At 35.8% G+C, this 15,257-nt stretch overlaps 2 protein-coding genes across 2 annotated transcripts; one reads left to right on the forward strand and one right to left on the reverse strand.

The window, feature by feature from the left end:
* The first annotated feature begins 58 nt into the window (after nt 1-58).
* On the forward strand, nt 59-11,249 carry LOC120199225 (protein IQ-DOMAIN 1-like). The gene is made up of 6 exons (XM_039200386.1): nt 59-115; nt 235-477; nt 1,155-1,382; nt 1,803-1,916; nt 10,126-10,612; nt 10,791-11,249. Exons 1-6 carry the CDS (start codon nt 59-61, stop codon nt 10,913-10,915), a joined length of 1,254 nt encoding a protein of 417 aa, XP_039056317.1. The 3' UTR covers nt 10,916-11,249.
* Nucleotides 11,250-11,390: 141 nt separating this feature from the next.
* Nucleotides 11,391-15,010, reverse strand: LOC120203395 (outer envelope protein 39, chloroplastic). The gene is made up of 11 exons (XM_039203699.1): nt 14,745-15,010; nt 14,538-14,604; nt 14,414-14,449; nt 14,053-14,197; nt 13,723-13,881; nt 13,548-13,618; nt 13,395-13,473; nt 13,188-13,303; nt 12,879-13,026; nt 12,673-12,742; nt 11,391-11,961 (listed from the first exon to the last, which is right to left on the reverse strand). The coding sequence occupies exons 1-11, from the start codon at nt 14,776-14,778 to the stop codon at nt 11,804-11,806; spliced, it is 1,083 nt and encodes a 360-aa protein (XP_039059630.1). The 5' UTR covers nt 14,779-15,010; the 3' UTR covers nt 11,391-11,803.
* Nucleotides 15,011-15,257: the final 247 nt, after the last annotated feature.

Here is a 15,257-nt window from a genome sequence, read left to right on the forward strand (position 1 = left end):
TAATAAAGGTTGCTATTTGTGATTTTGGCCTCATGAAAATAGCAGTTCTGATTTGTCTATGGTAGTGAAGTCATCAAAGTTGTGTGTTTTAGAGTATTCTTTATGCCTTTTGTGTGTTTGTATACATATACATGTATATTATTTGGGCACATTAAGAAGTTAGCACTTAAATAAGATTGATCTGAAGTATAACACCATTTTTTAGTTAATATTTTTGGTCTTTGGTTGTTATAGAGGTCAGCTACTAGCAAATTTCGTCACCGAAGAAAGCATTCTGTGGAGTTTGACACAGATAAACTTCAAGAAGAGTTGGATCAGAATGCTCTGCCAATAGCCAGAGATGCTAATACTCGTGCAAATGATGATTCCGCTGGCTCCCACTCTCGTTCACTTCAAGTTGTTGATGCTGCTGTTAATGGACTTGCTATGGAAGAATGGGCTGCCACAAGGATACAAACAGCTTTTCGTGGGTTTCTGGTATTAATTCCACTTTTCATCTCTTAGCCATGTCGAATGAGAATTAAAATACTCTTTATGTCCCAAGTTGTTTGGGATGGTTTGACTTTTATAAAGTTCAAGACAGTAGTTGTGATTTTGATTTGACCTTTATTTTTTTAAAAATGGCTGCGTTTTTTCTTGGTCATACATTAAAAGAATGTCCTTAACATGTTGAAAATATCTTTTGTTTTCGGTAATGGATAACCTGGGAATTTCAAAAATGAAGTTAACGACAAAAAAATGAGCTGGATGGTGTTGCTTTCTTTGGGATCTATAGTGAATGCATTTTAGCAAGCACTCATTTTTACACATGTATTCTGCATCCTGTATGTGCATTTGTTTGTGGATGTGGTTTGTTTATGCTTATATGGATAAGGTGGAACAGTAAATCACTGATGCATAGTCTAACGCTGTTCGTGTTATAATTCTTCATTTTGATCAAACCATAAAATCTTATACAGTTTGAAGGCTATTTTTTTAATAAAAATAAAATTTATTGCATCTCTTCCTAACTGCTTAAAATACGAGTTTATTATTAACAAGAAAGGCCCAGCTTGTAATGATTTACCTGCCACCTGAACTGTAATTAAATAAGTAATTTAACTTCATTATTCTTCTGACTGATAGAATTGAAATGTATTTTACTTAAATGTCAGGCTAGAAGAGCTTTGCGAGCCTTAAAAGGATTAGTAAGGCTGCAGGCCCTTGTTAGGGGTCATGCTGTAAGAAAACAAGCTGCTATGACTTTTCGCTGCATGCAAGCTTTGGTGAGAGTTCAGGCTCGTGTAAGAGCAAGGCGTGTTCGACTGGCATTAGAAAGTGAAACTGCCCAACAGAAACTTCAGCAACAACTTGCAAATGAAGCTTGTGTTAAAGAAGTAGAGGTGAGGAACATTAAATCTTAGTTCATTATTCATCTCAGACTACAACTATTTATTCAGTGGCACACATGAAATAGAGTTGAATTCATGCATGCATGCAGGCTTGCTTCTTCTTGTTGTTGTGTGTGTACATGTGTCTGTATTCATTCATTATCTTCGAGATTTAAATTTTAGGATCTTGATGTGGCATCATATTCTAATAGTGTGTCAACCTGATGAATTACTTCACTTGTGTGAGTCAAATCTCCTTTAGAATGCAAGTGACTACAGACAACAATTTGCATCTTGTTAATCGGCACAAGAATGATAATAAAATTTCAATTCTAGAATTCATACCTAGTTCAGACTTTAGAATGAGGTTCATAATTTGAGGCATAGATGTTGGTAGTTAGCTGAATGCTTCATATGACTGATTAAATGCAGGAAAGGTGGTGCGATAGTATAGGATCTGTTGAAGAAATTCAAGCCAAGTTACTAAAGAGACAGGAGGCTGCAGCTAAACGTGAGAGAGCCATGGCATATGCTCTGGCTCATCAGGTAAGATATTATAACAATACTGTTATTCATTAAGCCGCAAATTTTGCATTCCAATGACACTTTTATTATTTGTGGAATGAATAGCTTACCCCTCAAATCAGTGCTCAGATTGCACTAGGGAGAAAGAGTTTTTGATGTTGCAATACATCTCTATTAAATTAACGTGCTCAAGCATGCTTTTTATTGTAGTTGGCGCTTGGAGTTTTTGATTAGTCTTCGAACCTTCAAAAAAGATTCTTGACTGTCTTTCGTACTTTTTTTATGTGACCATGTTGCAAAAAAATTGATATCAGTATATTTCTGTTCCAAAAATTTGCTCTCCTATTACCACCATATCTGATATGACTATGGTTTCTTTATTCAATATTTTCTTGTGATTTCTTCAGTTTTGTGCATTTATTCAAGATCTCGTCCCTAAGAATAAGTTCATTGGAATGATAAAGAGAGAGCTCAGTAGAAAGAGGTAAAGGTTGGGGACACTTAGGTTGTCTTATTTTTTGCTACTTTTGCAACTTAGGTTTTGTTGTTTACTGATGGAAACATGATAATTTGCTATAAAGTAAAAGCAAATAAATAAACAACTTGATATCGCTTAAGCAGTTCTCGAGTTCAAGTCATTGTGTATGCGAAAAATCCCCACTGGGATACTCACCCACCAAAGCCAGGTGTGAGACTTGAACTCGGTTCGGTCCAGATTAGTCAAGGCAAAGCCTTGGGAACCGGGAGGGCAACAAAAAAAAAGCAAATAATAAACAGGAACATTCTATTAATCCACACTTAAAAAGCAAATGGCAATTAAAAAGAATCCATATTTTGTAGTAAAATCACGCATTTTTTATCTAAATATTTAATATATATTGACTTTGTAGAACTATGTTTCGAATAACAAATTTAAGGCTAAATGTTTTTGGACTTTAATTGAATTTATTCAAAGTTTTTCAAAAGGTTTCAAAAATATTCAAAGTCCATTAAATTCGAATTTGAGCAAAATGCAAATGGTATCGATGTCCCACAGGGTAGTATCGATAACCCCTATGAAGGCTCAAATTACACAATGCAAAATGGGTACCGATACCGTGCAAGGTATCGATACCATAGTGCAAAGTAGTACCAATACCCTTGGGCAGTATACTACAAGGTTCCAACGGCTATTAAATTTGAATTTAAAAAAAATAAACAACTTGATATCGCTTAAGCAGTTCTCGAGTTCAAGTCATTGTGTATGCGAAAAATCCCCACTGGGATACTCACCCACCAAAGCCAGGTGTGAGACTTGAACTCGGTTCGGTCCAGATTAGTCAAGGCAAAGCCTTGGGAACCGGGAGGGCAACAAAAAAAAAGCAAATAATAAACAGGAACATTCTATTTAATCCACAATTACTAAAAAAGCAAATGGCAATTAAAAAGAATCCATATTTTGTAGTAAAATCACGCATTTTTTATCTATAAATATTTAATATATATTGACTTTGTAGAACTATGTTTCGATATAACAAATTTAAGGCTAAATGTTTTTGGACTTTAATTGAATTTATTCAAAGTTTTCAAAAGATTTCAAAAATAATTCAAAGTCCATTAAATTCGAATTTGAGCAAAAATGCAAATGAGTATCGATGTCCCACAGGGTAGTATCGATAACCCCTATGAAGGCTCAAATTACAGAATGCAAAATGGGTACCGATACCGTGCAAGGGTATCGATACCATAGTGCAAAGTAGTACCGATACCCCTTGGGCAGTATCGATACTACAAGGTTCCAACGGCTAGTTAAATTTGAATTTAAAAAAGGTAGTACCGATACCTCATATAGGGGTACCGATACCTCATATTCTGGATAGCTTATTTTTGCAGAAAAATCATCCGCAAACGGCTCCAAAACATTCCCAACGACTATATACGACTTCAAATTCATTTCAATCTATAAAAACAAGCCGAAGATACTTGAAGAAAAAAAGAGAACACCTATCCAAACATTCAAACACAAGAGAAGAAGTTTTTCATTCTTATTTTTATTCTCTCTTGTAAATATTGTTCTAGTTGTTTACTTCTTTTATCCTTTTGTAAACGGGAAAGATTCTAGTTAATCCCGTGAAAAGCTAGGGAAATGTTCTAGTTAAGCCTGCTAAAAACTAGGGAGTTTGTAAAGGTTATCTCTTTGTCTTGTAAAAAGAAATAACAAATTAGTGAATTTGTTGGAAAATCCTTGGTGAGGAGTTAAGGTAGTAGATGTAGACTTGGTTGAGAAGTCGAACCACTATAAATCGCTGTGTAATTTTCTATCTTTCAATCTCCTTACTCTCTAAACAAAAAACCGACCTGACCCTTCTTAGAAACCCTTCGGTTATCGATTCGAGCTTCCTCAAAATCCCAACAATTGGTATCAGAGCTTAACTAGTTAGAAGGTTTAACCACCTTCAGACGATCCTCGAAGAAGATTTACCAATTTCTGAAACAACCAAGAAGATGGCTTCCACCTTCGGTTCGTTCAACATGGAAGACTCTCTACCAACCGATAAGCCTCCATACTTCAATGGAGTCAACTACCGTCATTGGAAGAAATTAATGAATTTATTTATCTAAGCCAATGATCTTGATGCATGGGAGATGATCGAGAGCGGATACTCTTCTCCAAAGAAGAAGGAGAAGAAGTAGAGTGACCAAGAACGAAAGAAAGCTCAACAAAATGCCAACGCCATGCACATGGTGTTTTGTGCATTTGGTCCTGAAATCTATGAATGAGTTTCTTCGTGTTCAAGTGTCAAGGAGCTTTGGAATAAGCTCGAGGAAATCCATGAAAACAAGAAAGAAGAATCAACAAAAGTGGTGTCTTTAATGGCTCGTTAAGAGCCCGAGGTAACTTAAGCTCAAATAAATTAAATTCTTATTCTTTTGATGAGTTACAAGATGCTTATAATAAGTTGTATTTGGGATTTGAGACAATGAATTCCAAATATTATAAATTAATTTCAAAACTTAAAATTGAAAATAAGTTGATTTTGAAAGCAAAAGTTGATTTTGAAAATCAAAATGAAATTTTGAAAAATAATTTAGAACTTTCAAAAGTCAAAATCAATGATTTAGAAAAAGAAAATTTTGATTTAAAAGTTAAGCTTGAAAGCTTAACAAAAGAAAAAGAATTAATTTTTAAAAATAACTTATTATGTTTAAAAATGACAAAATGCTCACATTGTCATTTTCATGATCATTTGGAACATATTTGTACCATAAAGAAAAGAAAATCTTTTAAAATTAGACAAGTATGGGTTCCAAAGGGGACAAAGGGCATTAAAACTAACGCCCAAGGATCCAAAGCAATTCGGATACCAAAATCGAAATAAATGTCTCTTGTAGGTGTGTGGGAGCAATGATGATGAAGATGAAGATATCAAGATGCTCTAGCCACACTTTTGAAAATGAATGGATAACCTCTAAGCTTAATGCTTTTGATTTTAGTTATTTGGTTGCTCATTTAAGTTTAAACGTGCATGAGTTTTGATTTTAAATGATTATGTATTGTTTTTAATCTCATTTATGTTGAAAAATGTTTTATGATTAACATTTTAAAATTTTAAAATTTTTTTGTGGAGGAAGAAAGGATTGAAGGGTTGTGTGTTGAAGGTGGATTTCAAGAAGGCCTACGATACGGTAGATTGGGATATTTTATTTAAAGTTATGGTTAGAATGGGATTCGGATTAAAATGGTGTGGCTGGATTCGGAAATGTGTGTCAACTGCCTCAGTTTCAGTGCTAGTTAATGGGGTTCCTACGGATGAATTTCCTATGGCTAGAGGTCTTAGACAAGGGTGCTCCTTGTCCCCATTGCTGTTTAATTTCATTGGCGAGTTACTTAATCTACTGATTCGGAAAGCAGTATCTTCGGGCCTGTTCAGTGGTTTGATTGTTGGCAAGGATGATACAGCTCTTAATTTGTCACATTTGCAATTCGCAGATGATCTCATTATCTTCTGTATGGCTTCGAAGACATAGATTCTAAATGTCAAGAGGGTCTTACGGGTCTTTGAAGTCATTTCAGGACTGCAATTAAACCTCACTAAGTGTAGATTATTTGGGATTAATATAAGTGGGCTAATACTATTGGTTGTGTACTGGGACATTTTCCTTCGGAATATTTGGGATTACCGCTTGGTGCTAAGAGAAATTCTATAGCGTTGTGGGATCCGATAGTGCAGAAATTTAACAAGAAGCTAGCAAGCTGGAAGGCGAGGACTCTGTCTGTGGCAGGAAGATTAGTGTTATTGAAGGCTGTTTTATGCTCATTACCCACCTATTTCATGTCCCTGTTTAAAATACCCTCTTCCGTGATTGTTAAGCTAAACTCCATTATGACTAGTTTTCTATGGGGAGGAGGGGCAGAGGTTAAAAAAATCCATTGGATAAACTGGTCGACAATATGCTCTGCAAAAAGTGCGGGTGGTCTAGGAGTTCTAGATCTTAATTACATGAATAGAGCACTCCTAGGAAAGTGGTCTTGGAGGTTTGCGAATGATAGAGGGTCAGTGTGGAAAAAGGTTATTTGCAGTAAGTATAATCTGGACCCTAGTTTGTTGATTTTCAAGGAAAAACTACCTGCTTTTTCTTCTTGGATTTGGAAATCGATAGTCAATAATCATTTCAAAGATGACTAGTTCGGAGCTAAATTTCGAAGTCTGTTAGATGTTCGAGTGGGCAGTGGGGACATAATTAGTTTCTGGTCTGATAACTGGGCGACTGTTTCCCCTCTAAAGAGGTCTTCCCCAGATTATTTGTTCTGTCTGTAAATAAAAATGGGAAGTTAAAAGAGTTTGGTGAGTTCAAGTCCTCAGTTTGGTGTTGGCATGTTCAATTGAGGAGTTTGAGTGACTGGGAACTGATTCAATTCTGCGATCTGATGACCTTAATTCACAATATATCTCTGTCCAAGGATCTATCTGATGGGTGGGTTTGGAGAGGAAACGGGGATGGGATCTATTCTGTTAAGACCAATGTTAAAGCTTGCAGTCCTGTTTTGTCAGTTGATTCTTTTTGGTTGAGATTCATTTGGAGGGGTTTTGTGCCTCCCAGAGTGGAGGTATTTTTGTGGCAGGTTGTGCATCATAGACTGCCAGTAAAACAGGAACTACAAAGGAGAGGAGTTTCAGCTGTTATAGATGTGTCATGTCCCCTATGTAAAAAAGAGGTTGAATCCTCTTTGCATTTATTTTTTACTTGCCTTGTGGCATGGGCATTGTGGATGAAATTTTTGAAATTGTGGGGTGTTAGTTCGGTTTTGCAGGCCAATGCTCAAAGTTTTCTGCTAGCTTGGGAGCATTTGGTCCCTAATTCTAGAATTTGGTCATATATTCCGGGTGTGGTGCTATGGACTATATGGAAATATAGGAATGACATTGTGTTTGATGGGGGTAGGCTCGATCAGATCGATATGTTTTTTATGGCAAGATGTAGGCTGGCGACATGGTTCACAACGAATTCCAAGGATGTCTCTATTCTAAAAGACTCTCTCATCTCTGATCCTACTATTGGGGATTCTTGCTCTAATTCAAGGTGTTCGATCATTGAAATTGTGTCTTGGTCTCATCCTCCAAAGGGTTTTTAAACTTAATGTGGATGCAGCAGTGAATGGTGATTGGAGGAAGAGTGGTGTTGGGGGAATTCTTAGAGATGAGGATGGCTCAGTGATGGGCTCTTTTCAAGAGCCTTCTGGTCCAGGTCCTCTGACGCTGATTGAGTTGTTGGCAGTTAAGAGGGGCCTAATTTTTTTTGAGCCGTTTCATTAGCAGATGAAGGAACGTTTATTGATTGAATCTGATAGTAAATTTGCAGTAGAGTGGGTCAAGAATTTTGATCTCTGTCCCGGTGTATACTCTAATTTAGTAAAAGATATTGTTACTAAGTTAAGGGAGTTGAATGGTATTATTAGATGGGTTGCTAGGTTAGCCAATGTTGAGGCTGATAGTTTAGCCAAAGCTGGTATTGGTTAGTTTTACATTTGTGATTTGCTTTTGTAGTCTTTGGCTTGGATTATGTAAAGGGAGTGTTTATGTGTTGTTGTTAAACATTATGTATATTGTGGTTTTTAATGAATCCTAAGGCACTCTTTTCCTCCTTCCGCTGATTGAGAAGCACTTAGTGTTCCATTAATCATGAAGGGGGTTTTTAACGAGGCCTACATTCCTATAAAAAAAAATATTTTTTAATTTTTAGTTCATCATAAAGAATTTTGGTTAAAATTTGTTTTAAATGTAAATGATATCTCTCTAATAATTAATATCAATTTTTCAAATGTTTTGATTTTATAACTTTTAATTTTTGACCTAAATTTAAATGATTATGCATGTGTTTTAAATGAAAAATATATCTCTCTAAAAATTGATATCAAAATTTTCAAATGCATAACATTTTTGTAAAGCTTTATGCATATGTACTTAATTTTAACAATTTGTATTGCATAAAGTATTTTAGACTTGGATATATTGAATTTCATGTGCTACTATGTTTGTTATTCTTTGTTGAAATTCAATTTTTGTTTAAGTGTCAAGATTTTAAAGTTAAATTTTGTTTGAAATGCACTTATTGAGAGGGAGCTTTGATTTTTCAAATGATTTTTTAAATGTCAAATTTACCACTTACTCTCCAATGTTATTTTAGAACTTTAAAGATTGAATTAGTTTTGATATAATAAAAAGGGGGAGATGTATGATTTGAAAAATTCAATTTCTTAATGAAAAATGGGAGTTTAACATTTTCATATATTTTCCAACAATTGATATATTTTTAACAATTGGTACCTTTTTGTAAACAATTGGTATTTTTTTATTAAACATTTTATTAAGGGGGAGTTTTACCTAAATCGATTTTTCAAATATTTTGTTATATCAAAAAGGGAGAGATTGTAGAATTATGTTTCGATATTAACAAATTTAAGGTAAAATGTTTTTGTACTTTAATTAAATTTATTCAAAATTTTCAAAAGGTTTTAAAAATAATTCAAAGTTCATTAAATTCGGATTTGAGCAAAAAAGCAAATTGGTATCGATACCCCATAGGGTAGTATTGGTACCCCTATGAAGGCTCAAATTACAAAATGCAAAATGGGTACCGATACCGTGCAAGTGCAAAGTAGTACCAATACCCGTTAGACAGTATCGATACTACAAGGCTCCAACGGCTAGTTAAATTTGAATTTAACAAAGGTAGTACCGATACCTCCTGTTCTAGACAACATATTTTTGCAGAAAAATCATCCCCAAACGGCTCCAAAAAATCCCCAACGGCTAGATACGACTTCAAACTCATTTCAAGCTATAAAAACATGTTGAGGACACTTAAAGAAAAAAATAGAACACCTATCCAAGCATTCAAACACAAGAGAAGAAGTTTTTCATTCTTATTTTTATTCTCTTGTAAATATTATTCTAGTGAACTTAATTCTTGTAAACACCTACCTTTGAGAGGTTTATTTATTTACTTCTTTTATCCTTTTGTAAAGGGGAAAGGTTCTAGCTAATCCCGTGAAAAGCTAGAGAAAGGTTTTAGTTAAGACTGTTAAAAACTAGAGAGTTTGTAAAGGTTATCTCTTTGTCCTGTAAAAAGAAAGAACAAATTAGTGAATTTGTTGGAAAATCCTTGGTGAGGAGCTAAGGTAGTGGATGTAGACTTGGTTGAGAAGTCGAATCACTATAAATCGCTGTGCAATTTTTTATCTTTTAATCTCCTTACTCTCTAAACACAAAAACCGACCCGACCCGACCCTTCTTGGTGAACCCCTTCGGTTGTCGATTCGAGCTTCCGCAAAATCCCAACAAACTTCATCAACATTATTGTTTGATTCTTCTTTATAATCACATTTGATTCTTGGCCCACATTCCCATGCTAAAGTGGGAAAACCTGTTCTCTCTGAGCATCATTTTCATGTTTAAGTTATCCTGGATTTTCTGTTTTGTTAATGTTCTTGAGGGTTGAACATCTGCTGTTCAAAAATTCTGTTTTGCTTTTGGTTAATTTTGTTACCTGGTCAATATGTCCTCTCTCAAGCCTTTGATATTAGCATCAACCTCAGAGTTTATGTTGGATGCCAAAATCTTGTATAAAACTGCTCAACTCCTTCTAATCACCTGTTTCTTTGATTGTCAGATTGTACTGTTCTCTTAGAATCATGTCAATGGCTGATCTCATTTTAGCTAGTGTTAAGAGTTGTGACCTGTTTGTGCAGTGGCAAGCAGGATCAAGACAGCAGTCTATGCCTGGTGGGTTTGAACCAGATAAAAGCAGCTGGGGTTGGAACTGGCTGGAAAGGTGGATGGCTGTACGTCCATGGGAGAATCGCTTTCTCGACATTAATCTTCGAGATGGAATGATGATATGCAAGGATGATTCTGTAGAAGGAAACAATGGTGCCGATTCTCAGACAAAACCTGCTATCAAGAAGCCAGCTGCATCAAATCTTCATGTGAACCTGTCAAATCTAAAGACAGGTCCATCGAATTCTGGAGGGAGTGATTCTCCGACTGGTAAGTCGGCAAATGTGCTGGAAGCAGTTAATGCATTGTCTTCCAAGCCAAAATCCAAACCAGTCCTTGAAGATTTGGTTGAAGCTGGCACAAAACCTGTTATTACTTCAAGATCACGAAGCAATCCTAAAGAGAGATCTATAAAATCAGATAAACAGCCAAAGAAGAGATTGTCTCTACCTAACAGTGGTAAGTTCCAAAAGAAATAGGTATATTCTCCTTGATGTAACCCTCTACTGGAGAATATAGTGGGGTGGTAATTAGTCGTGCTATTTTGTTGCCCATGGTGAATGCATGATAATTTTCAACCGTCTCTTGCACTTGTGCATTTTGCTAATTTCTTGTTTCAATGGTTTGATTTGAGCAGGGGGAGGTAATGGAACTGAAACCAGAAAGCCTAGCAGAACTGCTGCAAAAGCGACACCAGGCTCTCACAAGCCAATAAAGAACAGGTCCAAGTCCAACGGACAAGGGGACTTGAATCCTGCATAAAATACGGCACATGCTTTTGATATTTAAGGAAGCATCTGTGAAGACAAACCTGTTGGGTTGCCATCCACCCAGGTCTTGTTTCGAGTATGTATATGTGTATCAAATTACAGCGCAAGAAGCAATGGCTTTATTTTCCTGTCATTAAATTGAGTGGCTCCACCGTGGTGGGGAGGGGAGTTGAGACTGGTTTGGCTTGCCTTGGTCTGTTATGGGAATAAGCCAATAATATGTTGATTTTATTTGTTACTGTTGTAATGAGCTGTGATTAAATGTAACAAAATCACTTCCGATTTGCGTGAATCAACTAAAACTGAGTTAAAGTCCGGTTTGAAAATTTTCCAGTTTTTACAAGAATTGCATCATCTGTCTTGTTAAGCAAATTGCATATTGTGATATATGGAATTTAATCGACATGAAGTGAAATCTACTAATGAATAAAATAAAACGGCAACAGTGTTTGGGTGCATTAAAAATGTATGTGGTAAAATTAAGATTTGGAAAAGATATTACCGAGTAAGTATGAGCTAAAGGACACACGACCAGTTCCTTTTTGTGCAAAGAATTTCTACCTCTACACCTTTTAATTCCTTTTTTCCTAAGTTCAAACCCTCTACTTTAACAATCAATGGCATTATATAATCTTTTCCCTGAGAAATTGCAAGTACAGTACTCGCAAAATGTGAAAGGACGAGGGCTTTGAACATTGTTTTTCCATGAATGGCAAACTGCGTCGGTGATGGAAGATGATCAATATGTAGACGGTGTCGGGCACACCGTCAGCACCAGCCTCAGTGCATAACCCAACCCTTTATCATTCTCCTTGAAATTATCGCAACAATGAAAAAAGAAGAGCAAGAATTTGGCAGCTTGTATATGGTTTTAAGCAATTCAAGAAGCAAGATTTGTGACGCCAAAGTATAGGGTCTTCTGTTGGAAGGCATTGATCGCATAATCAACCTGAAAATGACCAAGTGGAGACTTGAACCGAAGACCGTATCCGACGCCAACTCCAGCTCCTGGTTTCCCTTGTCTCAATGCTGGATTTCCTGAAACTCGTTTATCAAACCGTTAATAAGTAGCAGTTCTGCTTCACTGGTGAATTAGTGATATGTGACAGCTTCTATAACATAAAATACTACAAAAAAGATTAAGGTTCCATTCTTTTCACACTCTTATTTCTTAGAATTACAACTAACCAATTCAATTCTTGGAAATTTCAATTGCATGGCATTTTCGAGACTATCTACACTCGACTTGTCTCATAAAATAAACAATGGCAATGGCAATGGCAATGGTATGGTTGCTCCTAGAGTTGCAAGAAAGTTAAAAAGAGTAACAATAAGCAGATATAGGCTACGTTCACACACCTAAGACATATAATAAGCGATTCAATGCTAGTCGCTAGATGATAATTGTTCATGATGTGCATCTCGAAGTGCAATCAAAACAGATCAGAGAAATAAAAGACTGGGATGCTTTTGATGCACCGAAAGAACTATTCAAGAGAAGAATATGAAGAGGTCAGCAGGCACCAACAGCCCGGCTTCCTGTACTCCTAGTAGGGGTTTCAGGGTGGTCATAGTCGTATGATAAATACAAAAATGAAGCAGATGCTTCATAAGCTTAGAAAGCCAAATCATGCTATTTTAAAAGTTATACAAGATGCAATTAGTTGAGAATTAACAAAAGGTTGGAAGCATAAGATTTGATTATCATTTACATACAACTTTGTAAGCAAGTAGCTGAATAAGACTCACCAGGTACAAGCCGACCCGAGCCCAAATCAGTTCCACAGTCCAGGAAAACAGAACCTTCCAACATCTTGTTCTGATTGCAGCCAAAAAAATGTCAAGACACATGCAAATACATAACCAACACTTCATGTACTTCAACATAACTTTACATATAAACATTAGAATGCAATCCTCTCTATATAAAAATAAAGCAAATAGTAATTACATACAAAAGGAATTGTCACTTCAGTATTAGCAACCAAACACGATCTTCCAGATCCAACAGCACCTTCACCATACCCTCGCACGCTACCTAGACCGCCAATTGCAAATGCTTGATATGGAGCCATATCTCCTACAATCGAACCACCTGTCAAGCTGTCAGAGAAAAGGTAAGAATTGAGCAAATTTAAAACTATGTAACAAGTACTATAGAGCAGGCGCGAATCATGCACTTTTCGAAGTCAATCCATGAAATCCAATCAATTTTCTCTGCACCAATGGCAGAGGGAAAAGGGGGGAAACTGCAACATACTTGCCTTGTCAAGAGAAAAGCTGGTCCAAGTTTGATGCCCTTTGACGCAACAAACTTGAAACGGTTGAAGATTAACCACTTGGATAGAACTGGAATCCCTTGCTCTATTTGCATGGTAAACTGAAACAAGTAAAATTTTCCAGTTAGTGCCCTTATTCAAGATACATTAGAGATGTATTTCAGTAAGCTGCAGTAGACATGAATAAATTACACGCGAAAAACTGCGATCAGTTGCCTTCGCATATTGAGATTCTTGCTTTAAGACTACCATACTGTCATGAGCATTGCCACTGCACAAGATTTAAATTACTGTCAACAATCAGTTCATCATATTGTTGAGAATTGGAAAAAAATTCATCTTTACCTGCAAGTGATGGGAAACCCGTCAAGATCTCTGGTAATGGAGCGGCCATCATCACTCAACAAGCGAACATTCTGTAGGGTGAAAGTCTTATAATTAACAAAATTTCCTCGAAAGAGAACTGATGATTATGAGGTACTAAGTAATGAGTATTGACTGTAGCAAGCTTTTCCCAAACCTCAAATTTTATGCTTGTCGTACTGCTCCATTTAGAACTTGCAGGTTCATTTAGATCCAATCCAACTGACAGTCGAGACAAATTCACACCTCCACTCCCTGAACGAGAGAAATTGGCCACAGGTACACCATGGACTCCAATCTCAGGTGAAAGTGAGTGCTGGAACAAATTATTATAAATAAGAACTATATCCATACTCCAACCTCACAATTCGGTTTTGTTAAATAGAAATCAACAGCAGCCCTAATAATCATGTAATTTTTTTCCTTTTGTTTCTTTCTTATCCACAAAAGCAATGAGAAAAGCAACTAAACAACTTCAACAACATACCTGCATGACAAAACATTGTTGAGCAACCCATTGCGGTCGAGGCCTCCGATAAGCTACCAAGATATTCGAATCATATAACCCCTTATCCCATGATACATCAAGCTTCTCACTTCCACCAAATAAATTTGGGTGTTTGATGCAAAGACTGCAACAAATACATTTAACCAATTACTATCTCTACAGATTCAATTCGAGCCCCAATTCACTATCCCATATAAGGTAAAAGATAGAAACAACAAATATCAATTTCACCATAAAGAAACGCAGAAATTGTAGTCATATATTCTTCATCCACATTTTAGCAACAACCAAAGATGTTATCTTTGTTAATAGTAATGAAGCAAGAGAAAAAAGACAATACCTGCCAATTACTAGGGAAAGTGGACTGCTGGTATTCCTATAAGAAAATAAAGCTGAACATCTTAATCAATCACTGAAACCTTATTAATTAAAATCTCATAAAAATTGAAGCGTGAAGTAAGAACCTTAAAGAAGGAAGCATCATAGAAGCACATATCTTGTGAGTGAAATCAACATTAACATCAATCTTGGCTGTCATTACAAACAAACAAAAAAATAAAAAATTTATAGAACTATAAAAAAAATCAAAAGTTGTCATTTTTAATAAAGAATGAAGCAGTAAATGTGACTGCCACTTTAATCCAAAAAATCAGAAGGGAAAAAGAACTGACCTTTGCCTGCATGGATGCTCTTCTGAGCCCCCATATAGATGGAGATGAAAAAAACATTAAGCAAAGGAAAAAGGTTTTTTTGGATAAATGGGTATGACTATCAGCTAGACAAAGATTGCATTTTGGGTGAAAGGAAACTAATTTATAGAAAACATCAAAGACGTAAGGAGGAAAAAGAAGAAGAAAAACAAGGGTCTTGTGTGTGTGATGTTTCCTTTGAAAAAGGGAAAAGAAGCCTTATTTTGTATTTCTGGGAGAGTATTTTATCCGATTTTCTCAACCCAAAGGCTGAAGCTTGAAGTTTGTTATCTCCTTTGCTTCTTCTTTGGTATTACTTGCACGTGGGGTCTGTGTATTGGATTTTGTCCTCTCTTTTCACAATATTTTTCTCATTGGGGATTCTTTGTTATTTATTTATTTTTTAAAGTCTTTTCAATTTAATTTAGTCTTTTTTGGTGAAATTATTACATCAATAAATAAATATATAGCCCATGAGGTAACTTTGAATATGTT

The sequence above is a fragment of the Hibiscus syriacus genome, unplaced genomic scaffold, assembly GCF_006381635.1.
Source record: "Hibiscus syriacus cultivar Baekdansim isolate YM2019G1 unplaced genomic scaffold, ASM638163v2 tig00000340_pilon, whole genome shotgun sequence".
Taxonomy (NCBI): domain Eukaryota; kingdom Viridiplantae; phylum Streptophyta; class Magnoliopsida; order Malvales; family Malvaceae; genus Hibiscus; species Hibiscus syriacus.